Source organism: Hippocampus comes, unplaced genomic scaffold, assembly GCF_001891065.2.
Source record: "Hippocampus comes isolate QL1 unplaced genomic scaffold, H_comes_QL1_v1.1 scaffold33, whole genome shotgun sequence".
Taxonomy (NCBI): domain Eukaryota; kingdom Metazoa; phylum Chordata; class Actinopteri; order Syngnathiformes; family Syngnathidae; genus Hippocampus; species Hippocampus comes.
In genome coordinates, this window is record NW_017804842.1 from 890,800 (window position 1) to 912,475 (window position 21,676).

Genomic DNA, 21,676 nt, shown 5'->3' on the forward strand with positions numbered 1-21,676 from the left:
TTTGATTCCTTTAATTCCTCCCAAAAGTGTCGTTTTGCCGCTTTTTGCCCCGGGTTGAAGCCCCGATTGAAGCATTGAGGTCACTGCAAACCCACCGTATCTCTACATGTTGGAAAAGGTGAGCGGGCAACTCCAGTCCAACGGAGTCCGTGTCTGTAGCTGAGCGAGTCGAAGATTCATCCGGCACCTTCGGTTCGGAACTCGGGGCGCTGGATTTTGCAGTTTGTGACGGTCGGGGTCACGCGAACTACCCGACCGATACGTCCGATGGGATCAGCGACACGGATAGCAGCACATGATGGATGACAAGGGGCTGGGGGGCACATCCCTGGGGGCTTTGAGTTGCACCGTGAGATGCCTCATGACGACGTCGTCAAAATACGCCTCGTCCAACGTCACGGCCTCCACCAGTTTATCGGGCGTGCCGAACTCGGCCAGCAGATTTTTCACCACGGGTACGATCACCTCCTCCACGTTGGCCAGCGTCTCGATGTTGTCTATGTGCCCCGGGCTGATCTCCTGCAGCGCCCTGGACGACAGATGCTGCACGACCAGCATCAGGGCGTCCGGGTTCAGAGACCTCTTGCACTTCCTGGGCAGGCGGTGGCCCAGCTGCGTTGCGAGCGTGAAGGCCAAGACCTCGCTTAGGTCCTTCAAGGACAGGGGTTCCGAGTCGGAAGAGGCCGAGGTCCTGGCGCGGCTTTCGCGGACGTTGGAGGAAAATCTCCGGCCGTCGTCCTTCGCCGCCTCATCCGAGCTCCCTTCTCCGGAGAGCTCGTCTTCCAGGTCATCGCCCGTGTTGAGTGCCGTGACGACCAGCTGGTTGATCTCGCCGACGGCGCCGGAGACTTCGTCGGCGTACGTCTCGCCGTCCTCCGTCTCCAGCCAGAGCAGCAGCTGCTGCAGGAACCTCCAGGCCGCGTCCTCCGTCATGGCGTACAGGACCTCGGGGGAGAACTTCTGCCCGCCGTCCCAGTTCTTCTTCCCCCGCCGGCCCCACAGCACCGAGTCCACGAAAGGCGTGTTGGAGCGGCTGGAGGGCACCTCGTATACTTCGCTCTGACAGGACATGATGTACTCGTACAGGCGAGAGGTGAGATCCTGAGAGAAGCTCCGCAGCTTCTCGTCCATGTAGCGCTGGATTTTGGCGGCGCGGGCTTCCGGTTCCAGCTTGCTGAGGTCTTCGAACAGCTTGGCCACCATCTCTTGGATGGCCTCGAACTCAAGCTTGGGATGCTGCGACGGCCTGACGTGCAAGGTGCTGGACCTGAAGGTGCCTTTGGAGTCCCCTCTCGGGGACCTTTGCTGGTCCGGCTTGAGGCACACCAGACAACCCTCCTGGTTCTTGAAGGCGCGCTTGAGTCCTCCCAACATGCGCGCAAACTGCATGCGCGCAAACTTAAAGAAGCGCGACTTGCGCATGGCGAGGCTGCCGTGCGCGCCGGCCGTCTCCTGCGAGTTAAAGAAATTCTTGACTTTGTTGGAAATGAGCTTCAGGTTGAGGTTGAAGCGCGTCAGTCTTTCCGCGCGGTCTCCGGAGCCACCGAAGGGTTCCTGGATGATGCTTCTGGTTATGTCCAACGCGGTCAGCTGAGCGCTTTGCGTGAGCCCCGAGCCGGGGCTCTCGGTCACCACGTACAAGTGGTCAGAGTGTTGGCTCACTGTCTCGACGTCGATCGGCATTTCCTTGGGTTTCTCGCCCTGACTAGCGCAAGACCACTTTAAGAGGATCCCGCTCACGGCGTCCGTCATGTCGCCGGCTTTCATGGCGGAGCGGCCGCACAGCACCACGCACGGCGTGCGGGCCCGGGCGAACACCTGCCTCAGATACTCCACGGCTTTGCGGAAGATGGAGGCCAGGTTGCCCACGCTGGACATGGTGCCCCGGATGAAGAGGGTGGGGTCCGACGGCCACTCGCTCGTGTTCCGGGCCACGGACAAGGCCGACGTCACCCGGTGCTTCACCTCCGACTCCACCAGCGTGGTGAGCTCCCCCGCGCCCTCGTAATTCTGCGGCGGGAGGTCCAGGGCGGCCGCAAAGGTCTCAGTCAGGCACTCGCTCAGCTTCGGACTGCAGCGGTCGATGGCCTTAATCACCTAAAGTGGTGGGAAGTCGTATTATTGAATTTTTTTTTTTTGGGCACCGCTTTGTATTTTAGATCTGATCATGGATGAGCCATGAAGAAAAGACGTTTCTGCAATGCAAAGTGGCCAATATAGCGCTTGTATAATTGGGTATGTTCACCATCCTCTGAAAATTTAGCCGTTCATGTCCCCCAAACGCCCCGAAGAAAAAACGGACGCAGCGGTTTGGCTGCCAGTGCCGAGGCCGTACGCCGCATCAAAATGGTCTGCGGAGTTCTCATTCTGGATGAATGCAGTTTTCCAAACGTGATGCGCAAGAAAGCCGCACAAACGGTTCGCTGAAGGCAAGACAACCAATGACGTGGATAACTCGAAACTGTGGTCTGAAGAGACCCAAAATAAACTTTCAGCCCTAATGATGTCAAGAGAGTGGACCTCTCACGTGCACTAGCTTTGGGACGTTGTCGTGGAGGAGCGGAAGAGGATTTCAAATTCCTGAGAGGGTTAAGGCAGTGCTGGAAAATGACGGTGCCGACATTAAGGGTGAGCTTGCATTTATTCCGATTCTAAATCAATTTTCCTTCTGTTAAATCCGTTCGTACGACCTGGCAGACTTTGCAAAGAATTGACCAAGTTTTTTTTTTTTTTTTTCTCGATTCCTACCCGAGAACAGATTCCGAGTCCTTCTTTTCCACCGATCCTGACCGGCGTCTGAGAGTCTTGTCCTCGCAGGTGATCGGTGATGGCAGGCAGCAGGTGCCTCACCACGTCCGAGGAGATCCTCTGGATCACGTCGCCAATGGTGTCGGCGATGATGGCCTTGGTCTCCGAGTCGGGGGTTCCCGCCACCAGCAGAGCCCACTGGGCCGCCGAGATCTGCTCAAAGCTGGCTTTCACCAGCTCCAGGATGACTTCCTTCGGGAAAATTTCGGCCTCCATCTCGAGGTGGCTTGGACACAATTTCACGAGTCGGACGACGTCATCGATTTTGACAACGCCTGACGACTGATGACTGAAACGTCAAAATCTCAATGGAGATGAGGTTTGTGGAGCAAAAACAAGTTTTGCTGAGACTCAGAATTTCCTCATTGAATGTGACTGAGAGTCCAAGGTCAATTCTAGAGGGGGGGGGGGTGGACAACAGAAAAAGTCATATTTATGCGGAATACATGTTAGCATTTTAAAGAATGTTATTAGTCATTCGTTTTTTTGTTGTTGTTGTTGCGGTTTTTCTCTCTCATGTTTTATATTTAAACATTTCACCAAATTCTAGTCACCCTACCAAAGTAATATTCGTGCAACACTTCTTCATAATCATACGTTCATTGAGATGTGAACTTGTAAATGTCAGTGTGACTCACCTGTGTAGGCAAAAAAGGAAAAAAAACTGCGATTCTTTACAACATTGTAAGCATTCAAATAGATGACAAATAACAAATGGAGTATTTGTGTAACTCTTGCAGGACTGCGATTCTTTTCAGCATTGTAAGCATTCAAATAGATGACAAAATAACAAATGGAGTATTTGTGTAACTCTTGCAGGAGCCGAGTAACAAGAGGACTCACAACACAGGAGCTCGAGTCGCTCACTCGCATTCACAGTGTGACGTCACGGCGACACATGGGCCACCACAGACAGACGTTGGGCGCGCGCCAGTGACGTCATCTTTTGTACAAAGATTAAAGCCGACGCTGCACGTGTGAGCGCAATTTTGTGGACCCGAACCAGTGACGTCACCACCCGGGGCTCCGAAGCGACCCCGAAAGATGGAAGCCGCGAAGTTTTGTTCGATGTGTACCCCGTCGACGAGCAGGTAGGGAGGCCATCATTGTCATCTCCGCCCAAATCGATTGGGGGAAAAAATGTTTTGTTTTAGTTTTTTTGTCCAAAAAAAGTGTGTGCAAAATATTCACGTACTGATATCTCAAATGAAAAACTGAAATACATGTTTCTGTTGTGTGTATGAGAACGTATCAGTTTTCGTGAGAGGTAACGCTGACTTATGTGCTGGAGACCACTCTTACAGTTAACAGGCGGCTGTCTATTACAATATACAATATACAATTAAACGTGCTCAAGTAGGATCACAAAATTAATCGTGTTAAAAAAAAAGTCCAGATTGAACTGCTGTATTTCTGTAATATTCATGTCGACCGCAAATAAGACGACGTTTACATCGTTCAGCCAAAGTGCCACTGAAGTCGTGTTTCGAACTTGTCAACTGTCAAAACAAATGAAATTGATGACGTTTCTGCAGTTTCACATCAGTCTTGGAGGCGTCTCCGAGTGCATGTTTCAAGATGTTCTATGTCCAAACAAATCAAGGAGACACCATTTGGGCCGTTTGGCTAGTTGCAGTCCCATCTAGGTCCTGCAGATGTTGTTAGCGCATATTTCAAACTTTTGTCAACCGTCAAAACAAATCAAGACGGCGTTTATGCCGTTCCACTAAAGTCCCTCAAACGTTGTCTGTTAGCTTGAATTTCAACCTGCTGTCAAGTGTCAAAACACATCAAGAAGGAACTGGGAACACCCTTCATCTCGTTGCAGTTCCACTTAAGTCATGTCGACATCATTGGCTAGTTTTTAAACTTTTCAAACAAATAAATGTTTTTCCCGTTTGGTTAGTTGCAGTTCCCCCCCATGTCCTGTAGGCGTCAGTAGTGTGCATTTCAAATACATGTAGTGTTACATTGTCAAATAAAATCAAGATGACATTTGTACAATTCAACTATAAGTCCCGGAGGTGTTTTCTTGCGCATGTGCATCTTGGTTAGATACACCGATCTCATTTTGCGCTAAATCTCGATGGTAAGGCTCTTGCTCTGGCCAAGCCTAATAAAACTACCCAGGGCGACGAAATTGTGTCCAAATGGACCGGTATATGATCATCTTTGACCTCAGCTAGCTCAGCACTTCCTAAAGTAAAATTCGGTTTACCTTTTAGCAACGTCGCTCTTAAAATGAGCAGTTAGATGGGCGAGGGAGAGAACACAACCACTTTCTGTATAACCAGCGTTGGGTCGCGCCACTGGACATAAAACAGCCAAACGTAACGACAGCCAACAGCACCCAAGATTGACTTGAATGTGTCATTCTGTTTATATACAGTACATTGTGTCAGTGAAAAGATGAGTTGTGTTTTGGAGTCTTGAGTGTTTATAGCAAACAGTTTCGGTTCTTGTCACAATAAGAGTGTGAAGTTGACAACGAAAGGGAAGCGAAAACAAATAAGACAAACATTTTTGTAGTCCAAGCCTTAAAACGGATCACATTTTACTCCAGTACATATTAAATTTCAGTTTGTGCCCCCCTCCCCCTCCCCACACACACACACAAAAATCACAAAAGACATTATTAGCATGTGCTAACTAATGCTGTCAAAACTAAGCTGCCCTCACAGTGGCCGAGTAGCTACAAATCGTAGCGACACAGTTTGCATTATTTTTATTCGCCAACTACCTAAATGTCTGTCCCTGTAGTCGTATTTCTTCTGCTACATGCGAATATCCATTTCGTAGCTTAGCATGAAGCATCGAAGCATTTCTGATTAACCTTCAGTCTGCTACCATTTAGCCTGTTTTTCCCCTTTTTTTTTTTTTTGTTGAATGATATGGCTTGGATGTTCGTTTTCATAAAAGTAGACATTTTCAAAACATTTATTTATTGGACTTTGGATGAGGAGTCCTCAGCCTGCAGCAAGAGTCCCAAACCCGAGCGTAACATTTCCCCGCTTCCAGCAGACCCGAATAAACGCAGCCAGCTACTCCTTCTTGTAGTTCTCCTCCAGCTTCAGCTTTTCCGCGTTGTTGAGGAACGCGGCGTCGCTGCTGACCTGAACCTTGTCAAAGAAGTTGAAGTCTGCCACGTATCTCCCGCCGGCCGTGGCGAAAATCACCGGCTTGAACTCGTAGCCCCAGAGGATCTCGCCCGGCACGTAGGACGTCCTGCTTTGAGTCGTCGCCGCCGTGGACTCCATGGTGGCGTTGAGCGTCACCAGCAGCTCCATCTCGCGGCTGTGCAGATTTTCGGCGCTGAGCCCGGCCAAGGGGCTGCGCTCATCCAGGATGTGGTAGAAAGTGAGCGGGAGGATGAGGAACGGGCACTCGCTGCTGGAGTCCACGAAGAAGTTCACCGAAGTCTGGTGGACTTGGGTCTTCTCGCCCTCTTGGGTGACGTTGGCGTGGAAGAGCTTGCCGGTGAGCTGGCACTGGATGAGCGGACTCTTGCGCATGTTGGCGACCTGAATCATGAGGCAGAGTTGCCCCTGCCGGCGGCACACCACCGCGCAGCGGCTGAACTTGATGGTCTCGGCTCGCTTCTTGGGACGCGCCAACTTGGCCAGGAAGGCCCCCGTGACGAAGATCTCGGCCAGCCCGGTGATGACCAGCTGGGCCACCAACGTGAAGATGGCCAGCGGGCAGTCCTCGGTGATGTAGCGGAAGCCGTAACCGATGGTGGTCTGCGACTCCAGAGAGAAGAGGAAGGCCCCCGTGAAGGTCTTGACGTTCTCCAGGCAGGGAGTGTGGTTGGAGCTGAGGGTGGCCTCAAAGTCGCCGTTGCCCATGCTGATCAAGTAGAAGAACACGCCGAAGATGAACCACGTCATGATGAAGGTGGAGGCGAACAGGGTGAGCTTGTAGCGCCACTTCATGTCCACCACCGTGGTCCAGATGTCGTGCAGGTACAGCTTGACCATGCCCTCCACGTTGTTGATGCGCACGTTGTTGTGGCCGTCTTTGGACACGATGCGCCGACGGACTTCCGCTTTCCTCACCGCCATCACGCTGCAGGTTTAGATGCGGCCTCTCTTTACGACTTTAGGACGAACTGGAAAAAAAAAAACAGCAATAACTGCGTTAAGAATCACTGACCGCATTTCTTTGGCTTGTTGTCGTGCCAGTGAAGTCACTTTTAAACGGTTTTGACCTGTTGTAGTTCCCCCCAAGTCCTTAAGGGGTCACTCGCGCACTTTCAAACTTGTCGAAATAAATAAAAAAATGACGTTTGGCCGCTTAGCTAGCTGCGGTTCAACTTGAGTCCTGTAAGTGTCAACAAATCAGAAAGATGACATTTCTGCGGTTCCTCCGAAGTCCTGCAGTCAGCGGCGCATGTTTGAAATTTGTTGACTGTCAAAAAGTAATCGACACAAATCCAGAAGACGACATTAGCTATTTGGCTATTTGGCTTGTCGCGGTCTTGCTTAAGTCCTCGTAGCTCGCGCACGTTCTCCATCACTGTTGTCCACTACACAAGTCGATAACGATGCAGTTTGACTCGTTCTACTTCTGTCCTGTTGGTGGCAGTAGCATGTATTTTCAACTTGAACTGACACACAAGTATAGCTAGCTGACACACAAGTATTCACTGTAAATAATTAGACGATAAGCTACTGTAGAGTTTGACCTGAAGAAATAGTCAATTAGTTCCAGCTGTAATCACTCAAGGGTTAAAAATTAAACTGTAAAAATACAACAAAGTGGGAATATTTTTTTTCCATTTTACAGTATTTGCCCCTCTACATTTTTTTAATCATCTGCGAAAATGCTAATCAGTGCAGTCTACTTCAAAAAAAAAAAAAAAAAACTAAACTAATTTGGAAAAAAAACCCACTGCTGTTGAGTGCACCCACGGCCCCTCTAAAACTCATTAAAACAAATTGCAATTCAATTACTTTCCGAAATCGTTTGGCCCTGTTGTCGAACTGCCTCAATATAGTCTTGCTTAGCTGCTACCATATATTTTCTTCCAGATAATAAAAAAAAAAAAAAAAAATCACATAATTTTGAAAAAGGGACGCCTCCCAGAAGTCCCCAAATGTGTTGGGTCCAGTCCGTCTTGCGTCAACGATTGCCCTTTTTTTGGATGGGGGGGGTTGAAAGGTAATTTTAGTGTCGTAAACCATTGCAGGAGAACATAGTCCGAGATCGTGCTGGTGAATTTGTGGCCTTTCTCACCTTTTGAACGCGTCGTCTTCTTGGAAGTCCTCCCGTGCGTAATGACGCTCGTCCGTCAACATCGCCACTCGGTTGTCGTCGTCGTCGTCGTCGTCCAAGGAGCTTCTTTTTCCTTTTGTCCCGCCTCGCCAAGTGAACTTTAGCACACTGTGGAAATGATCCAGTAATTCCCCCTCCTCCCGCCTCTCCTCTCTTGTACCTGTCCACCTGGAGGGGGTGGGGGGCAAAAAAAAAAAAAAAAGCCCCTCCGGACAGACGTGATATTTTGGCATTTTTTTTGTACGCTTGTTGTGGCTTTAAACACCGGCCCAGATTTACGTCAATCCTACTCCGAAGGTCACCAAGTAAATGCTAAATAGTGGTCCTGCAATCAAAAACGTTATTCTTCAAAGGTTACTAGTGGGGTGTGTGACCCAAAAACAAGTTTGAACCGGAGGATGTTATTATTATTATTTTTTTTAAATTTAAGATCAGAATCGTTCCACTTTGAAATATATTGAGACCCGTATCGGATCATCATTTATTGGCGGGATATATATTGGAAGGAAATCGCACATTTACAGTACTGACAAGTTAATTCAAACGTTTGTAGGATGACAGCAAAAAAAAAAAAAGTAACTGCATCATACCCCCTCAGTTGAGCCGTCCCCTATCCGATCACATCGTAATGAGTCGAACGGAATTGTTCCACTTTCAAATCGAATCGTCCTCTGAATGGAAGATTGCCGTGTGCCTTTTGCTTTTATTTTATTTTTTTTTGCGCAATGATTTTAAGGGAAGATACACAGGAATGTTCAGGGACATTTCCGCAGCGTCCCAATACATTTGTTATAGTCATTCTTTTTTTTGTAAGTTGAGTTTTAGCTTGTAGAGCAATTTTCTTTTTTTTTTTTCAAGTCTTTGTTGGTGGTTAGTCATGCTAAAATGTTTCTTAAACATTGCCTGACAGTCAGTCAAAACATTTATGATGGAGACAGTTTGACCCAGGGTCATATGAATTGCGTTTGAAATGAGTTGCTACGGGAAGAAAGTGTTGGAGAATCTGAAGGAAAAAAAAAAAGGAAACAAACAAAAAGTGCTTGTGTTTTTAACTGTCAAATGCCATGTGGAGAAAAACAAAACACAACACTTGATCTCACGTCACTTGTGCTCCTGTCGTCCCACTTGATGACCTTGAAGGGCCAGCTTTGTTATTAACCACCTTGTTATTGGCTACATTCCTTCAGGTTGTGTGTGTGTATGCGTGTGTGTGTGTGTGTGTGTGTGTGTGTGTGTGTATGTTACACACAAAGGCTTAACACTGCCCCGTTTCCGTGTTGCTTATCAAAGCCACAGGGTCATTGTACTCTGCGTACTTTCAGATAAAATAGTCAGCTTCCTTTTGAGGCCTCCCGGTATTCATAAAACGGAAGGCAAACTGCAAAGCAGTTAAAAAAATAAAATAAAAAAAAGCAGCACCCCTGCAGTACGGTTCAGTTGCATTCAACTTTTCAACTCAATTTATTTGCATTTAATCTTGAAGTATGCATTTCAAAATGGCAACCACTTTTCATGGACGAGCCCCCCCCAAAAGTTCTTCGACTTAACTCCCGTGTGTCATTTCCAACTCTAAAGCTATCCATGTCACAATCAGATACTTGCCGAGGTTATAGATATATACAAAAGAATTGTCAAAATACATTCCCGGTTCATGCTCATTCGAAACAGATTGATTGACAATCAAGAAACGGTGAACGTCCAAGAGCATTTCCGGTTGGCGATTGGAGAATACTGAAACAATTGGCGCCCCCGCGCGGCCGTTTGCGAGATTGCGCATTAGCGGAGGGTTTCTTGAGGTTGCGCGTTGGCGGCGGCGGCGGCTCGCAGGATTCCCCGCAGCACTTTGTAGTGGGCGAGGGGCTGGTTCTCCTTGGGCGGGTAGCAGGGTCCCATCTCGGTGGCGTACGCATACGGAAAGCGCAGCACCCAAAGGCCGTCGGCTGGCAGCACCAAGTCCGTCTGCTCCGGGTGGAACACGGGGCAGGGCGGCGGACCGGGCTGCACCTGCGAAAGACATGAATGTCATGAGAATTTGTCATTTTGCGGCCATTTTTTTTTTTTTTTTTGCAGGGACGTCCACTTTTTATGTGTACAGAAAAATTGTAGATTGTAGATATTCAGGAGCCCCTCCAAAATTAATGTTACAGAGTTTGGAGGTGCATGCTTTTTATTTGATTGTATTCTCTGTGCTTCTCCCTTCAAGAAAGCCGTTGAAGATTGGTCGAGCGTTTACCTGCGGGTTGAGGGTGACCTCCAGCGGAGCGTCGGGCACCACGATGAAAAGCCGCAGCAGCTGAGCAAAGTGCGGCTTGACCCCTCGCCCCTGCGAGGGCGACGGCACGTAGAGCGGCATGTCGCCGTTGAGCACCCTGCCGGCGGGCTCCTTGGCGCCGCCCGGTCCCAGCACCTTGACGATCTTGTCGGGCCCCGAGCCGATGAAGCGCCGCCCTCGGCCGTCCTCGTACTCGAAGCCCACGTAGGCCCGCGCCGTGTCGTCCCGACGCCGGCTCCGACTGGGCCCGCCCGCGCCCCCTCGCTTTCCCACCAGCATCTTGTTGGGAGCCGGCCAGGAGGACGCGCCCCCGTCCAGAGGCTCGGCCGGGTCGTCCTCGGAGCGGGAGCGGATCACCAAGTCCCACGGCAGCAGGAAGGAGGCGCCGGGGAGGAAGCCGGGCTGCTCCAGCCCCTTGTGGCAATTGTACGACTTGGCCGGGCCCAGTTTGACCAGCGACCAGCTGGAGAATTTCGGCAGGAGGCCTTTGGGGCAGCCCGAGTGCATCATACCCGGGAGGTACTCCACGGTGGAGGGCTGGCGGTCAGCCAGGCTGGGACGCTTCTGCTGGACTTGGCCGCCGTCGGGGGCGGCGGCGGCAGCCGAGTCGCCGTCCGCGTAAGGGCCCAAGCTGTCGGTGGACTGGCCCAGGCTGAGTGCCAGGCTCAGGCTGGTGTCGCCGGGCGTGTGGCTGTGGGCGGCGCCGGGCTCCTTCAGACGGTCGGCGTCGGCCTCGCACGGGGGGCGCTGCGCCCGGTTGCTGGCCGGGGCCGGGTCGGGAGTGCTCGGCTGGAAGATCGGGAAGTTGATCCGCTCCAGTTTCCCGCAGCATTTCTCCTCCAGGGCCTGCACGACCACAACGATGGGAGGTAAGAGCTCTTTGCACAACCAAGAAATTTGGGGGGGAAACGAGTGTGACATTTTCTGCGTCAAAAATCACGCATTCTTTACTCTTTCCAAATTTGCATCGAAAATTAAAAGCGCCAAATTAAAACCAAATATGCAGATGTGTGTGTGTGTATAATTAACCGATAGATGAAAAGCGTACATTTCCAAATGTTATCATTCAAGACCGATATTTTTCAATGAGAAGACAATAACATCTCCGTTGGCCACTCCAGACCTGGTAAAACTCGTAGTTTGCCGCCTGAACGTCAAAGGGGTCCTCGCGGGGAGCCTGCTTCCTTCCGCAGTTGCAGGAGCCAGTGGAGCGCCCCCTGCTGTTGTGGTTGAGAATGGGCGGGTTGTGATCCATGTCTGTTGTCTCTCCTAGCAAAATTGAAAAATTGCTGTTGCATCCGGACCAAAATTTTGCAGGAGCTTGTTGCCTGGCTAACTTGAAGCGAAGAGAGGAAAAAAAAAAACAAAACAACTTGGGCTTACCCGGTTGTGGCAGAAGGTGAAACTTGTGAACGCAGTGCTGGTCGGAGAGGCTGCGCTCCTCGCACAGCTGGTGCCCGTTGCTCCAGAACTTGTAGCAGTCCTCGTGGACCTGCAGGGCGTAGCGCTGGAAGGCCACACCGCGTGCGTGCTGACTGTAGACACGCAGCGCCTGCGCAAGCTGGTTCTTGTGCACGGCCGTGGTGTAGTTGTGCGGCAGGTTGGCCTGGTAGGCGCTGTGGGCCAGAGGCAGCGCCTTCTGGCACCGGTTGTCCGAGAACTTGGCGTCGGCGTCCAGAAACCCGTCCAGCACCTTCAGCTGGACCTGAACCTTGGCCGCCAGCTCGGCCGTGTCGTCGTCGTCGCCGCCGCCGCCGCCCACCAGCGCCTGGTGGAGCTTTAGCGCCACCTGTGCCGGTTTCGGAGAGTAAAAACCATTTTCAATTGAGTCGGAAAGGTTACTGGTAGGGCCCGGCCGATTTAATTGGTGAGCTGATTTTATCCATCCAGTAGCTGAACCGCTTTATCCTCGTGCACAAATAACAAAGAAAAAAAAAAAACATTGTCAAATGTTCTGCCTGTCGTGTTACAGGACCAAGAAAAAAGTTTTTATTCATAATGCAGTTATTTGATCAACCAGCTGGTTATCAGCTGCGACCTCCAAAAATCCATACGGTTGGGCCCCCACGGCTCACACTCGTGCTCAAAAAAGCTTCGATTGATTTATTTTTTTCGAAGGGGGTGGGGTGTCGGTAGACTTTATATCTGACCTGCGCCCACTTGGAGTAGGATGGCAGCTCAAAGTGGCACGGTTGCGGGTTCCGTCCCACGCTGTCGTCGAAACCCTTTTTGGTCAGAACCAGCTCCACGTGCTGCCACAGAAACTCCTTCAAGCTGCAGTCGGCCGGCACCGCGCCCCCCACAGCCGCCACGCCCGACTGCTCCGCCGCGCCCTGCCGGGCCGAGCGCCGCATCTGTTGGTAGCGGCGAGGGCCGGACACCAGCGCGCCCGAGTCCTGCTCGCACAGGATGCAGTTGGAGCGCAGCTGGCTCAGCAAGGCACCCACGGGGTCCTCGTCTGAGGCGGGCAGCACGTAGACGAAGGCCTGGTTGGCGGGCACGGTGAACAGGCAGTTGCTGCTCTGGTTGGTCAGCACGCGACTTTTGCGGAAGATGCGGTAGATTTGGTCCTCCAGAGCGTGTTGCAGGCGCCGCCGGGGCGAGTGCTTTTTGGGCTTGTCCGGGTGCATGCTCGCCTCGGAGCCGTTGGGCACCTGGAGAGGAACGCATCAAGAAACGTTAGCTGCTTTTTTTTTTTTAAAAGCAAACACAAAGTCCATACTGTAATGTGCGGGCTGAACATTTTATGGCATGTGTGGTGTGCATGCACATGGTGGACCTTGAGCGTTCCGCTCATCTGGAAAACGAAGAGGAGCCGAGGCGGGCACGGCCGACAGTTGACTTTCCACTCCTTGGACACCGGGCAGTCCTTGACGGCGGCCCGGAGGAGGGGCAGCGCCTTCTGCCTCAGGGCGTCCAGGGCTCGGAAGAGACGGTCGTAGGTGACGTCGAACGTGTGGTTGGGGTGGACGAGCAGCAGGACGTGACACACGGAGAATAAGTAGAGCAGGCCGAGGCAGTGCTGCCGCTCCAGCCCCTTCCAGAAGTCGTGCGCGTCGGCGTGGCCGCTGCCCGCGCTCGGGGATCGGCAAGCCCGCAGCAGCAGCTGGCGGCCGTCGCACACGGAGGTGAGCAGCAGATACAAGACGCGGTTGTCCGGGTTGTACAGCGCCTGGATGCCGCCGCATCCGGTGCCCCCGTCGTCCGCTCCGCCGAACGCGGAGAAGACGTGTTTGTCCGCCAGGGTGTTGACGAGCGACTCCTTGAGGGCGCCCAGCTGCATGTTGCTTTTGCCGAAGATTCCGACCACGCACAGGCCGTCGTCCCGGTGATCGGCGTCCTCCGAGACGCCCGCGCGGAGGAGCGCCTCCAAGCTCACGGCGGCTGCCATGTTGTCCGCCTTCATTTTGTTTTGGACCGACCAAAACAAAAAGAGCGAGGGGGCATCAAAATAGTGACACACCGACTCTACTTCTGGGTTCGAGAGCTAAAATGTCCGACTGGATACAAAGGAGACAAAAATGTACACAGTTCCTAAACGCGTAAATTTACTACACGGTTTATGTAACATGTTTCGACTACGACGACGTTAATGTCATCAAAAGGTTTTTGCTCTAGCAATAGTATGTCATCAACAACTATAGAGATTGGAGTGTCTTTATTTGTGAGACTAAACAAAATAAAACTGATAAATGTTCGTATATATTTTTTACGTTTCTTTTCTGGACCAGATTATTATTATTATTATTACTACTACTAGTTTTAACCTGAAATATATTGCTTCTTGTATTCTCTTTGTCCGTGGACATTACAAAAAAAAAATTAATACTGTACCAAGAATGGCAAATGTGCGTGCGCGTTCTCGCCCTGCGCGAAAACGTCACCCGTGACGTCACGTCCTTCCGATCCGACGAAATCCCAGCAAGCGCGGCGCGCTCCCACTCGGTGGTGAATGGGGGCAGTCCAACACTTCGCCAAATCAGTTCGCTAACACCTCCCTTGTCTCTTCGCTCCACACGCAGGTAGTATACCCTCCGCCATCGGGCGCCAGCAAGCTCGGAAGCTCGCCCCCGCCCCGAAAAACAAAATTGCAGCGTCGACTTCGGGCCAGCGTATTGCCGCTTGTGTTTCCAGCCGAGCGAAGCGAAGCGACGGGCGGAGCTGCGAGTGCGAGCGTGTCCAGGAATGAGCAATGATGGCCGGCTGTGCAGCAGAGGAGAAAACCTTCCGACGGTTCCTGGAGCTCTTTCTCCGCGAGATGAGCCCTCCTCTGCAGGACAGCGACCCGCTGCCCTCCCGCCCCTTGACCGACTTGGTGTGCGAGGACGAGGTGGAAGGGGAATGCCTCGATTTGTGTCTGCAGCACCTCTACAAATAGTTAAGTGGACACTTTTCTGCTTGATATACGTGCATGTTGCTCGTTTTTAGGGTGAAGCCGTGGAAAAGGGCCGGGGGGGCCACCCGGGCTGGGTGTAGTTCACATGCCCGCTAACCTCCCAACCGCGCTGGGTGTGTCCCCTCCCCCCAAAAGAGTTGCATAATGTTTTTGTTTTTTTGAAAATACTGTATTCGTTCAGTTGCTCACTTTATTCTCAGCCGTGCTGCAGAGCCACTTGAGGAGGGAGGGGGGGGGGAACCAAAGGTGAACCCCCGATTTTGCGTAACATGCCGACGTCATTGCACAGGAGGGGGTGGGGGGGAGGAAGACCATCATCTTCTCAGAGGCTAAAAATAACCCCAGCGTTTCAGTTATTTGCCTCCATTTGGCAAATTCCACACAGGAAAAATGCAACACAAGATGCATTCTTGATGCACTTCTTACATAATGTAGTGTGCAGTTCAAACTGGATTAAACTGCAAGAGTGTGTGTGTGTGTGTGTGTGTGTGTGAGCACACTTGGCAAAAATGGCAGAGCAAAAAAAGTGAGAAAATGAGATGCTGGCCTCGTTTCGAATCCAAAATAGGTGCCGGTAGAAGTGTGCTGGCAAGGCAAGCACTCATCTAGGGCACCCGCACCGCACTCGTGTCCGCAAAGGAGTGAGCTTTTTTTTTTTTCCCTCTCTTTTAAACATCTCGTGGGCATGTGGAGGTGCTCTGGGGTACTCCAGCGGCGTTGCAGAGCATGTGTGTCAGGGGTTAATAATGAAACTCACAGGGGACGAGTAGGTGGTTTGTAACATGCAAATGCACCCATCCATTGATTTTCTATTGCAGTTGTCCTCATTAGAGTCGCACCTTAGATGGAGTCTAGGCCAGCTGAGGTTTTGGCGAGAGAACTGTAATCAGCCCGGGACTTGAGGCTAGTAGATCACGGGACGCTTACAGATAGACAGACGAGCATCCACACTCCTAACTGAAACCTAACCTACCAGTCGTGGAGAAACAACCGAGGAATCTGTAAGAGTCGTCGATGAGAGCTGAGTTGAGAGAATTAACACCGCAGTCAGTCAGTCGGACGGACGTGCGAAATTGTCTGTTCCACGATTTGGAGTTTGGCAGTCTCGGGTGTTATTGAGAGGGTGTCGGAGCAAATTGGACGCATCCTGCGCAGGCTGTTTGAGTTCATCCGAAGTTGTCCACTTTAAGCACAACGTGATTAATGTCTGTGTCTGCTCTGTCAACAAAATTTGAGTGATGCTAGTAAGACCTTCATTTCTAGATTTGCGCTTTGAGCCTAGAACCTCTTGACCGTGAGGCAGGCATGCTAACTGCTAGCACACCATCTCGTAATCCGCTGTAACATCCTATTTCCCGTCAAGGCTATCACGTTAGCATTTGGCTTCAACATTGTGCGGAAGAGACCTTGAAGGCAGGCGGGCCGTTTCCTTCCTGACCAGCGCCACCGCGTTATTATTGTGTGGAACCCCAAAGCGCGACTCCACCCTCTTCGCTTCCTCCGTCGGGGTGACGACAAGCCCTGGCTCGTTTGGGGCCACGACCGGCGGCCGGGTCGACTTCCTGTTCCCGCTTCTGCGGTCATGCATCACAAATAGTGTTGTTGTTGTTGTTCCTGGTGTTGCTCATTTGATTCAGTCCCCTTTGCATCGTTATTGAACTCGTCTCAAAAAGTTACAGGTGAAGTACTTCTCGCTCTTCTCTATAAAGAGATGAATGGCAAAATTCCAAATCTTTTTATTTTCTCCAAGGACATCTCTGGCTTTCTGTGACTCTTCCAGTCCTTCTGTATCTCTGTTGCAAGCTGCTGATGAACCGCATACTTTTGGCCTGTTTTGCTGCCACTTCTCTTGCCATCCCCCACTCGGGCTTTCAAGTCAATCCGGGCAGGAGGAGGGGGGGGAAGAGAAGAGGCGGTCAAACAGGCCAAAAAACAGATTTCTGTTTTATCAGCAGGTTGCAACAGAGCAAGAGAGAGCGAAGCGAGCTCGAGACTGGACGAGTCACAGAAAGGTTCATCGGTCGGGGATTTTGTCATTCAGCTCCTTTTTCTAAACCACCAAAGTTGTGCAAAAAGTATTAAAAACATTTCCAAAAGGTTAAATTCAATTGGCCTGCAAAGATCATCCTGAAATGTTACCCCGAAAGCCCGATAGCTCCACTTTTTTCTTTGCAGTGAAGATTCTTTGGCCCGGTCATGTGCCAGTCTTTGGTTTGGGCAAACAAAGTTGGAAAAACATTGGCCTTTTGACTGAGCTGTCGCCCATTGAGCGGGCGGGGAAACCCTGATGTCAGCGAGTCTCCGAAACGCAGTTCTGGCTCAAGTTGCTTCGGCCGCGTTGGACGCGGCCCAGTCTGGCTTTTCGAACGGGCTTCCCACCAAAATTCTTCCGTTTCGATCCAGGGGAAAACTTCATTCGTTCGTTGTTTTATTTCTGTCTTCTGCCTCTCTCTCTGGCTGAGCAAAAAGCATTTTTGACCATCTGGTGTCTGCGAAGTGGTTGTCGAGTGGTCCCGGTGAAATGAAGGTCAGCGGGATTCAGGAGCAATCAACCCTGGAGTCTGATTATCAAATTAAAACAGTGAATTGTGTTTCCTAAAATAGTGCCTGGGGGCGTTTATTCACACCACTGCAAGTGGAGGAGGCAGACATTAGAACTACAAAAACCCTCTGATCCCCAAAACGGTTAACTAACCTTGCAAAGTGATTTCTGCAGTCCCCCGTAAAAGCAGAATTATCTTTGTCTCCAATCAAGGGAAGGCATTTGAAAACATCTGCATCCTCAAGATGTTTTGCTGACTAATTTCGGAGCAAATAAGCGACCGAATCATTGATTTGCATGTACATGCTGTGCGCGGTCCGGTTTTTGCACAAAGTGACTGAAGAGTTGAATATCGATTTCTATATCCAAGTCATCAGTTCATTGAAAAAAAATTAAAATCATTAAAAATCATCGGATGAATCGATTCCTGAAATAATTTTTGTTTGCAACTCTAATTTCCCGTTATGGGCATCTGAGAAATGATTTTCAAAAGCACACTTAATGGGCGGGCGGGCTCCTTATTTGCTCTCCAAATTCTTCCAAAGTCCCCAAACACTCGAGTCCGTCAACACGTCCGTCAGCGTTGAGCAGCGTTGTGCTGGAAGGAAGCCGCCAAACAACAACACGCATCACCAATGCGTTCGCTTTGACTCAACCTTGCATCGCCGCCGACAATAGTTGCCACGGCAACAGCCCGGCCGCCCTCTCGGGAAAAGCAATTATAGGTCAGCCGAGCGCCTCGCTAATGTGCTTGGGATGTAAACTTTACTGTGAGTCGTGAGTTGCACATTCTGTGCTTCTGCTTTTTTTTTTTTTTTTGGCTCGGCTTGTCTTGTTTCCGCTTTTTCTTTTCGAACTTCTCCATAGCCAACGACAAAATCCAATAAAAGTATTTTTAGCGCTGACCACTTTGCAGTAGGAGTACGCGTACCGGGGGGGCGGCGGCCAATAGCGAATACCAATATTTGATCACGCCGTGATGTCGGCCAATTGTGATGAAACGCTTTTATCGGCCAAGAACACGTGAACGCTTTTCGTGAACACGCCAAAGGCGAGACTCCCAACGTGACACTTTTTACGATATCGACTCATCAGTGGCCATCGTTCGTTAAGTTGTCTCGGTTGTTTTCCCTTTGCCCGCGCGCGCTTCGTTGCCGTTCCCTCGTGACTCGCGGGGCTTCTTTAGCGTGAAAACGCGCCGGCCTACGCGGACGTCTAATGGCTAGCGCTGCGAGTCGCAGGCAGCGGGTCTGCTGATTCATCCGACGCGTCATTAGTTTGTCTCCGGGCTGAACGGCTAATAATAGAGTTCTGCGAGAGGAGAGTTCAGCGGTTCAATGGATGCGGAGGCCGGCTGATGGATGTGACGTTGACGGAACTGCGTGGAAATCGGGCCGGTGAGCTTCAAAAGTCGATCTCTGGTGATGGCAGAGGATATGTTCCACGCATCGGGTTGCCACAGCGCTGCCGTAGATACTCTTCGTTAGCCCGTCTATGGTGTTTCGCATCATGTGCTAGCATTAAGCTAGCAGAGTTGACTTGAAGCCTCTTTTTGGCCCATCGTTTGTTTAATGTCTGCCGAAGCGACGCTTGTTGCAAAGTGGCTTTCGTGGGGGAACCACCAACAGGCTTGCTTCATGAGGATTTTCTCAGGCGGTTGGGACGCTCTTGCGCCAAATATTGATGTCGTCGACCTGATCTATTCGCTCGCTCCGGAGGCTGTTTGGACAATGAGCAAGGGTTTGTTGTTGTTTTTATTCAGACAGGATATAAACAGCGAAGACGATTTTGACAGCAAAGCGGAGCATCTCACGTGTATGGCAATGAAGTGACCCCCTTTTCGAGATGAACTAGTTTCACACTCGAGCGGGCCCCCCCCCCCCCATGTGGCCTTCAAATAAAGTCCCGGATTTCGTTTTTTACCGAGACATAATTCAAAAGAGTTTTGCTCATGGTTTGTTTTTTTCCTTGTGGGCTTTGCTTTGTTTCTGCAGAGATCCGAATTCAAATAGAAAATTCTTTCTGAACAGATAAAGAGGAAAAACTGCAAATTCACGGTTTGGCATTCCTCAATTTGCATAAAAAAAAAAATGAACTCCTCTTTTTTTCTTTTGTGCCATCTGGTAGCATCTTGTTCTTTATGTTTCATTGAGACATATGCAATACTCTGCCATCATCTTGTGGCACCTTTTTGGAGGAAAAAAAGTTTATTTAAAAAAAAAAAAAACTAACTTGGTCCACGCATACCTAGGTAGCACATAAACAAAAACAAAAAAAAGGACATCCAGTGTCCGTTTGTACTTCTTTCCCTCGTCTGCGCGTAAACCAGCAGTACATTCCGGTACTTGGAATGTGAGGACTCAAGTCCTTTTTTTTTTTCCCCTTCACACGGCCATCTGTCTGTCTGTCTGTCTGTCTGCTGGCTTTTCACTGTTTAATCGGAGCACTAAGAGGCCGGGAGATTTGATCCCCGAGAGAGCGTATCCGCTCCGAGGCGGCTGTGGGCCTTTCTGGAGCAACTTTTTGCAAAAAAAAAAAAAAAAAAAAACCTAAATTGAAGCACCCCTTTCCTTTTCCTGCAGAGGATTTCGGGCACGCAGTATGAGAAGGCCAGCTGACAGCTCGCCAAATCTAAATCCGCCGTCGTCCTTTGACCGTGGCCACACTTCAAGTGGGTTACCCTGCTCGATGCCCCGGGCTATTTTCTGGGCTACTCCAGTTTATAGGCGGGGGCTTGAAACCAGTTGACCCACTTTAACCCCTCTGGAATCATCAGCACTCATCAGTCAACACCCCCCCCCCCACCTGCTCCCCACCTACAAATCACCTGCAAAGATGGATGGAACATTCTGACCATTAAACACCACTGTTCCAAATGTATGATGTTGTGGCTTTTGCTGGCGCCATCCAATGGCGGGGCTCTGAAGTACACCTTTATCTGCAATTTTGACTTGGAAATTTCGGCCCGTTCGGTTTTTATTGCTGGATGCTTTTAACTGGAACTGATCAAGTCAACTGGAGGAGGCGGGACAAAAGGCACCTGGAGAGATGTCGGGGAAATAATCAAGTTACGGTCTTCTGTTTTTGACCCGATTTTCTGTCCAAAGTGTTCCTCCAGAAGGCCTTTTTTTTTTTCTGTTGACACAAAAAAAAAAAAAAAATTGAAACTTCTACGGTGCGTTTTCCTCTTTGAAACATTTTGATGGGAATCTTGTCATGTTGCTCCGTGAAGAGCACCTTTTCTTTTTTTCCGGCGGGCTAGCCCGGCCCATCCTTTGGAAGTCAATGGCTGGCGTAATCCCTTAATCAGAGTGTCTCGATCGGGATTCGCGCCGGCTACTCGGTCGCTGGAAATTGACAAGCCTTACGTATTTCCCCACAAAAACATTTGGGTCAATATGGCACACGGGTCTCAAATTCTTGGCTATTATTCGGGACGGAGATTGAGAAGATTCCGGAGGCGACCGTCGTGAAAATGAGAACTCGGGTACCTTGTCGAGTAATTCAGTCCGTGGCCACACTCGTGCTACTCGATTGAACTGAATGAATCGGCAAAGCGTAACCTGCCAGTGCAGCGCAGATGACCTTCGTGGCGAGTAGAAAGCTAATCTTGAATGTTCAGTGAGCACACTTTTGTTTTCAGCCATGATGTCAAGACGTCTGCCTTTCGACTTTTCGTCTTGGACTGCTAGAGTCACTTTCGAGGAATTTACGACCGTCCTGTCTGGACATGTGGAAGGAAGGCTGAAGGGGGGAAAAAAACCACCAATGCTCTGACAGACGCTTGCAAACAAGCGTTTGTGCTGAGGCCTCGGTGAAAAGTCAAACTGCCATCGGCCATGTTTGACTTCAACGCAAAACTGTCATGTTGAGGTAGCGTGGAACTTCATTTTCTTCAGTTTTCGTCTTTAGTGACGTGCCCCACGTGCACAGAGCCACTTGACTTACTGACCAGTGAGATTCCATGGCCCGGTGATGAAGTGCTGCCTTTGTGGGTGAAAATGAGATTCATGCTTTGCTGTCTTCGTGGGGGCGGCTTCGCCGCAAGTGCTCTCTCTCTCTCTCTCTCTCTCTCTCTCTCTCTCTCTCTCTCTCTCTCTCTCTCTCTCTCTCTCTCTCTCTTCAACATGAAATTCCTTTTTTTTTAATGTATCAATCTACCAAAATGGTTGACATACTCTTAATGAAACTCCATGTTCTATTGCTCGGGCGCGAAGTGGGATGAAGGCTAACTGGTCTTTTCCAGCCGTGACTCACATGGCGTTTCTAAAGGCGGCGCCTTCATTAATTCCCACTCTGGAGAGTCGGCCCCATTTTTGGCAACACGGTGACCTTCATTAAAAAAAAAAAAGTGTGCAGTGTCCTCCTTTTCTTCCAGCTGCCG

General features: G+C 50.3%; 4 protein-coding genes and 2 long non-coding RNA genes across 10 annotated transcripts in view; 2 read left to right on the plus strand and 4 right to left on the minus strand.

The window, feature by feature from the left end:
- Window positions 1–88: 88 nt before the first annotated feature.
- On the minus strand, window positions 89–3,047 carry LOC109517647 (uncharacterized). The gene is made up of 2 exons (XM_019872952.1): window positions 2,749–3,047; window positions 89–2,097 (listed from the first exon to the last, which is right to left on the minus strand). The coding sequence occupies exons 1-2, from the start codon at window positions 3,022–3,024 to the stop codon at window positions 274–276; spliced, it is 2,100 nt and encodes a 699-aa protein (XP_019728511.1). The 5' UTR covers window positions 3,025–3,047; the 3' UTR covers window positions 89–273.
- LOC109517697 (uncharacterized) lies at window positions 3,022–10,387 on the plus strand. 2 transcript variants are annotated; one of them, XR_002168595.1, is made up of 3 exons: window positions 3,022–3,127; window positions 3,628–3,899; window positions 10,299–10,387. It is a non-coding gene; the product is annotated as an uncharacterized LOC109517697 (long non-coding RNA). The 2 variants fall into 2 exon arrangements; XR_002168592.1 differs by lacking the exon at window positions 10,299–10,387 and having other exon boundaries at window positions 3,628–4,814.
- kcnj15 (potassium inwardly rectifying channel subfamily J member 15) lies at window positions 5,687–8,235 on the minus strand. Of its 3 annotated transcripts, none has more exons than XM_019872976.1 (4): window positions 8,044–8,235; window positions 7,322–7,379; window positions 6,961–6,990; window positions 5,687–6,873 (listed from the first exon to the last, which is right to left on the minus strand). In XM_019872976.1, the coding sequence occupies exons 3-4, from the start codon at window positions 6,963–6,965 to the stop codon at window positions 5,850–5,852; spliced, it is 1,029 nt and encodes a 342-aa protein (XP_019728535.1). In that variant the 5' UTR covers window positions 6,966–6,990; window positions 7,322–7,379; window positions 8,044–8,235; the 3' UTR covers window positions 5,687–5,849. The 3 variants fall into 3 exon arrangements, with proteins under 3 accessions (XP_019728535.1, XP_019728550.1, XP_019728544.1); XM_019872991.1 differs by having other exon boundaries at window positions 6,964–6,990; window positions 8,044–8,234; XM_019872985.1 differs by lacking the exons at window positions 6,961–6,990; window positions 7,322–7,379 and having other exon boundaries at window positions 5,687–6,916; window positions 8,044–8,233.
- smg8 (SMG8 nonsense mediated mRNA decay factor) lies at window positions 9,510–14,034 on the minus strand. Of its 2 annotated transcripts, XR_002168588.1 has the most exons (7): window positions 13,134–14,034; window positions 12,505–13,008; window positions 11,738–12,143; window positions 11,478–11,623; window positions 10,316–11,200; window positions 9,704–10,086; window positions 9,510–9,588 (listed from the first exon to the last, which is right to left on the minus strand). XR_002168588.1 is itself a non-coding variant. In XM_019872919.1 (6 exons), exons 1-6 carry the CDS (start codon window positions 13,758–13,760, stop codon window positions 9,859–9,861), a joined length of 2,796 nt encoding a protein of 931 aa, XP_019728478.1. In that variant the 5' UTR covers window positions 13,761–14,034; the 3' UTR covers window positions 9,529–9,858. The 2 variants fall into 2 exon arrangements, 1 of the variants encoding a protein (XP_019728478.1); XM_019872919.1 differs by having other exon boundaries at window positions 9,529–10,086.
- Window positions 14,035–14,173: 139 nt separating this feature from the next.
- Window positions 14,174–21,676, plus strand: part of LOC109517654 (protein phosphatase 1E) — a 14,508-nt gene continuing 7,005 nt past the window's right edge. Inside the window, exons 1-2 of the mRNA XM_019872965.1 lie at window positions 14,174–14,376; window positions 14,489–14,731. Of these exons, the coding sequence (XP_019728524.1) occupies window positions 14,547–14,731 (185 nt within the window). The 5' untranslated portion in view covers window positions 14,174–14,376; window positions 14,489–14,546. The remainder of the gene's footprint in view (window positions 14,377–14,488; window positions 14,732–21,676) is intronic.
- On the minus strand, window positions 20,545–20,748 carry LOC109517703 (uncharacterized). Its single transcript, XR_002168597.1, has 2 exons — window positions 20,679–20,748; window positions 20,545–20,639 (listed from the first exon to the last, which is right to left on the minus strand). It is a non-coding gene; the product is annotated as an uncharacterized LOC109517703 (long non-coding RNA).

Bases quoted from the DNA above. Each gene is read 5' to 3' on its own strand.
- LOC109517647 (XM_019872952.1), bottom strand. From the start codon at position 3,024: ATGGAGGCCGAAATTTTCCCGAAGGAAGTCATCCTGGAGCTGGTGAAA. The intron at 2,098-2,748 runs GTAGGAATCGAG...CCACCACTTTAG, and splicing joins GACTCGGAATCTGTTCTCGG to GTGATTAAGGCCATCGACCG.
- smg8 (XM_019872919.1), bottom strand. From the start codon at position 13,760: ATGAAGGCGGACAACATGGCAGCCGCCGTGAGCTTGGAGGCGCTCCTC. The intron at 13,009-13,133 runs GTCCACCATGTG...GTTCCTCTCCAG, and splicing joins AGATGAGCGGAACGCTCAAG to GTGCCCAACGGCTCCGAGGC. The intron at 12,144-12,504 runs GTCAGATATAAA...AAACCGGCACAG, and splicing joins CCTACTCCAAGTGGGCGCAG to GTGGCGCTAAAGCTCCACCA.